Source organism: Hyla sarda, unplaced genomic scaffold (genome assembly GCF_029499605.1).
Source record: "Hyla sarda isolate aHylSar1 unplaced genomic scaffold, aHylSar1.hap1 scaffold_2961, whole genome shotgun sequence".
Classification (NCBI taxonomy): Eukaryota; Metazoa; Chordata; class Amphibia; order Anura; family Hylidae; genus Hyla; species Hyla sarda.
In genome coordinates, this window is record NW_026609675.1 from 1 (window position 1) to 1,686 (window position 1,686).

The following is a 1,686-nucleotide window of genomic DNA, read 5'->3' on the forward strand; positions in this document are numbered from 1 at the left end:
GAGGATTATGGGATAGAGAGCGGAAGTATTAGCTGTTCTCCTCACACGTGTGCTGTGTAGTGTACCGTCCACCAGCACCATGGTGCGGAAGCTGAAGTACCACGAGCAGAAGCTCCTGAAGAAGGTAGACTTCATCAACTGGGAGGTGGATAACAACAACAAGGAGCTGCGGGTGCTGAGGAAGTATCACCTGGACCGGCGGGAGGACTACACCGTCTACAACAAGCTGAGCCGGGCCGTGCGGGAGCTGGCGAACAAGATCAAGGACCTGGACGAGAAGGACGCGTTCAGGGCGCAGAGCACGGGCCGGCTGCTGGAGAAGCTGTACGCCATGGGCCTGATCCCCACCAAGATGAGCCTGCAGCTGTGTGACACGGTGACCGCCTCGGCCTTCTGCAGGAGGCGCCTGCCCACCATCTTGGTGAAGCTGCGGATGGCCCAGAACCTCACCACCGCCATCACCTACATAGAGCAGGGCCATGTCCGGGTGGGGGCAGAGGTGGTCACCGATCCGGCATACCTGGTCACCCGCAACATGGAGGACTTCATCACCTGGGTAGACACGTCCAAGATCAAGAGGCATGTCATGGAGTACAATGACGAGAGGGACGACTTCGACCTGGGGGTCTAGTACATGGCCTACTCCCTCTGGTGTATGGGCTCAACTCCAGGACTTACACTGCTAGGACATGGCCTTCTCCCTCTGGTGTATGGGCTCATTTCCAGGACTTACACTGCTAGGACATGGTCTTCTCCCTCTGGTGTATGGGCTCAACTCCAGGACTCGCACATCTGGGATAATGGCCTTCTCCCTCTGGTATATGGACTAGTTCCCAGGGCTTACACCGCTAGGACATGGCCTATTCCCTCTGTTGTATTGGCTCAACTCCAGGACTCTTCCTAGGACATGGTCTACTCCCTCTGGTGTATGGACTTGTCTCAGGACTGGGTCATGGCCTCCCCCTCTGGTCACCCCCTGTATAGACCAATTTCCAGTGATTGCTCCTCTAGACTTGTAATAAAGCTTTTTTTTGTTATGGCAGGTTCTGCACATTTTATCAAGTTGCACAATGTTATACTTAACTTGTGACATCTTAGCGACATGCCAAAAGTTTTCATAGGTGGGAGTCCGAGTGCTCCACCGATCAGGAGAACGAGCCTGTAAAAGTACACGCTGCCGTGTGCTCCTCTTCCTGCTCTCACATCATTGAGACGCTCCATAGACTTAATTCATTAGTCCGGACCCGATGGTGCTGATAGAAATACTTTTCATACATAGCGCTGCGGTTGCTAGATAACGCTATATGTCTGCTAACCCCCCCCCCCCCCAGCTCATTCATATACATATGCCCCTGCAACGCTATGTATGAAAAGTATATCTATCAGCAATGCATAGGGCCAGCAGCTGGCCGTCCCGGTGATGCTGATACAGTACATCTGATACAAAGCGCTGCAGGGGTATATGTATATAGATTGAATTATCTGGCCCCCACAGCGCATCTATATACATATGGCCACCACAGTGCTATGTATGAAAAGTATCAGCATCATCGGGCTGGCTGCTGGCCTGATGTGCTGCTGAGATATACATTTTATGACAAATACACTGCGGTGGGCACACTATAAATGCGCTGCGTGGGGATATATCTTTACAAATGTGCCGGCAGGGGTCATATCTTTATTAAT

At 52.3% G+C, this 1,686-nt stretch overlaps 1 protein-coding gene across 1 annotated transcript; it reads left to right on the plus strand.

Moving 5' to 3' along the window:
- The first annotated feature begins 13 nt into the window (after positions 1-13).
- On the plus strand, positions 14-1,060 carry LOC130327318 (U3 small nucleolar ribonucleoprotein protein IMP3-like). Its single transcript, XM_056553409.1, has one exon. It carries the CDS (start codon positions 80-82, stop codon positions 629-631), a length of 552 nt encoding a protein of 183 aa, XP_056409384.1. The 5' UTR covers positions 14-79; the 3' UTR covers positions 632-1,060.
- The last annotated feature ends 626 nt before the right edge of the window (positions 1,061-1,686 follow it).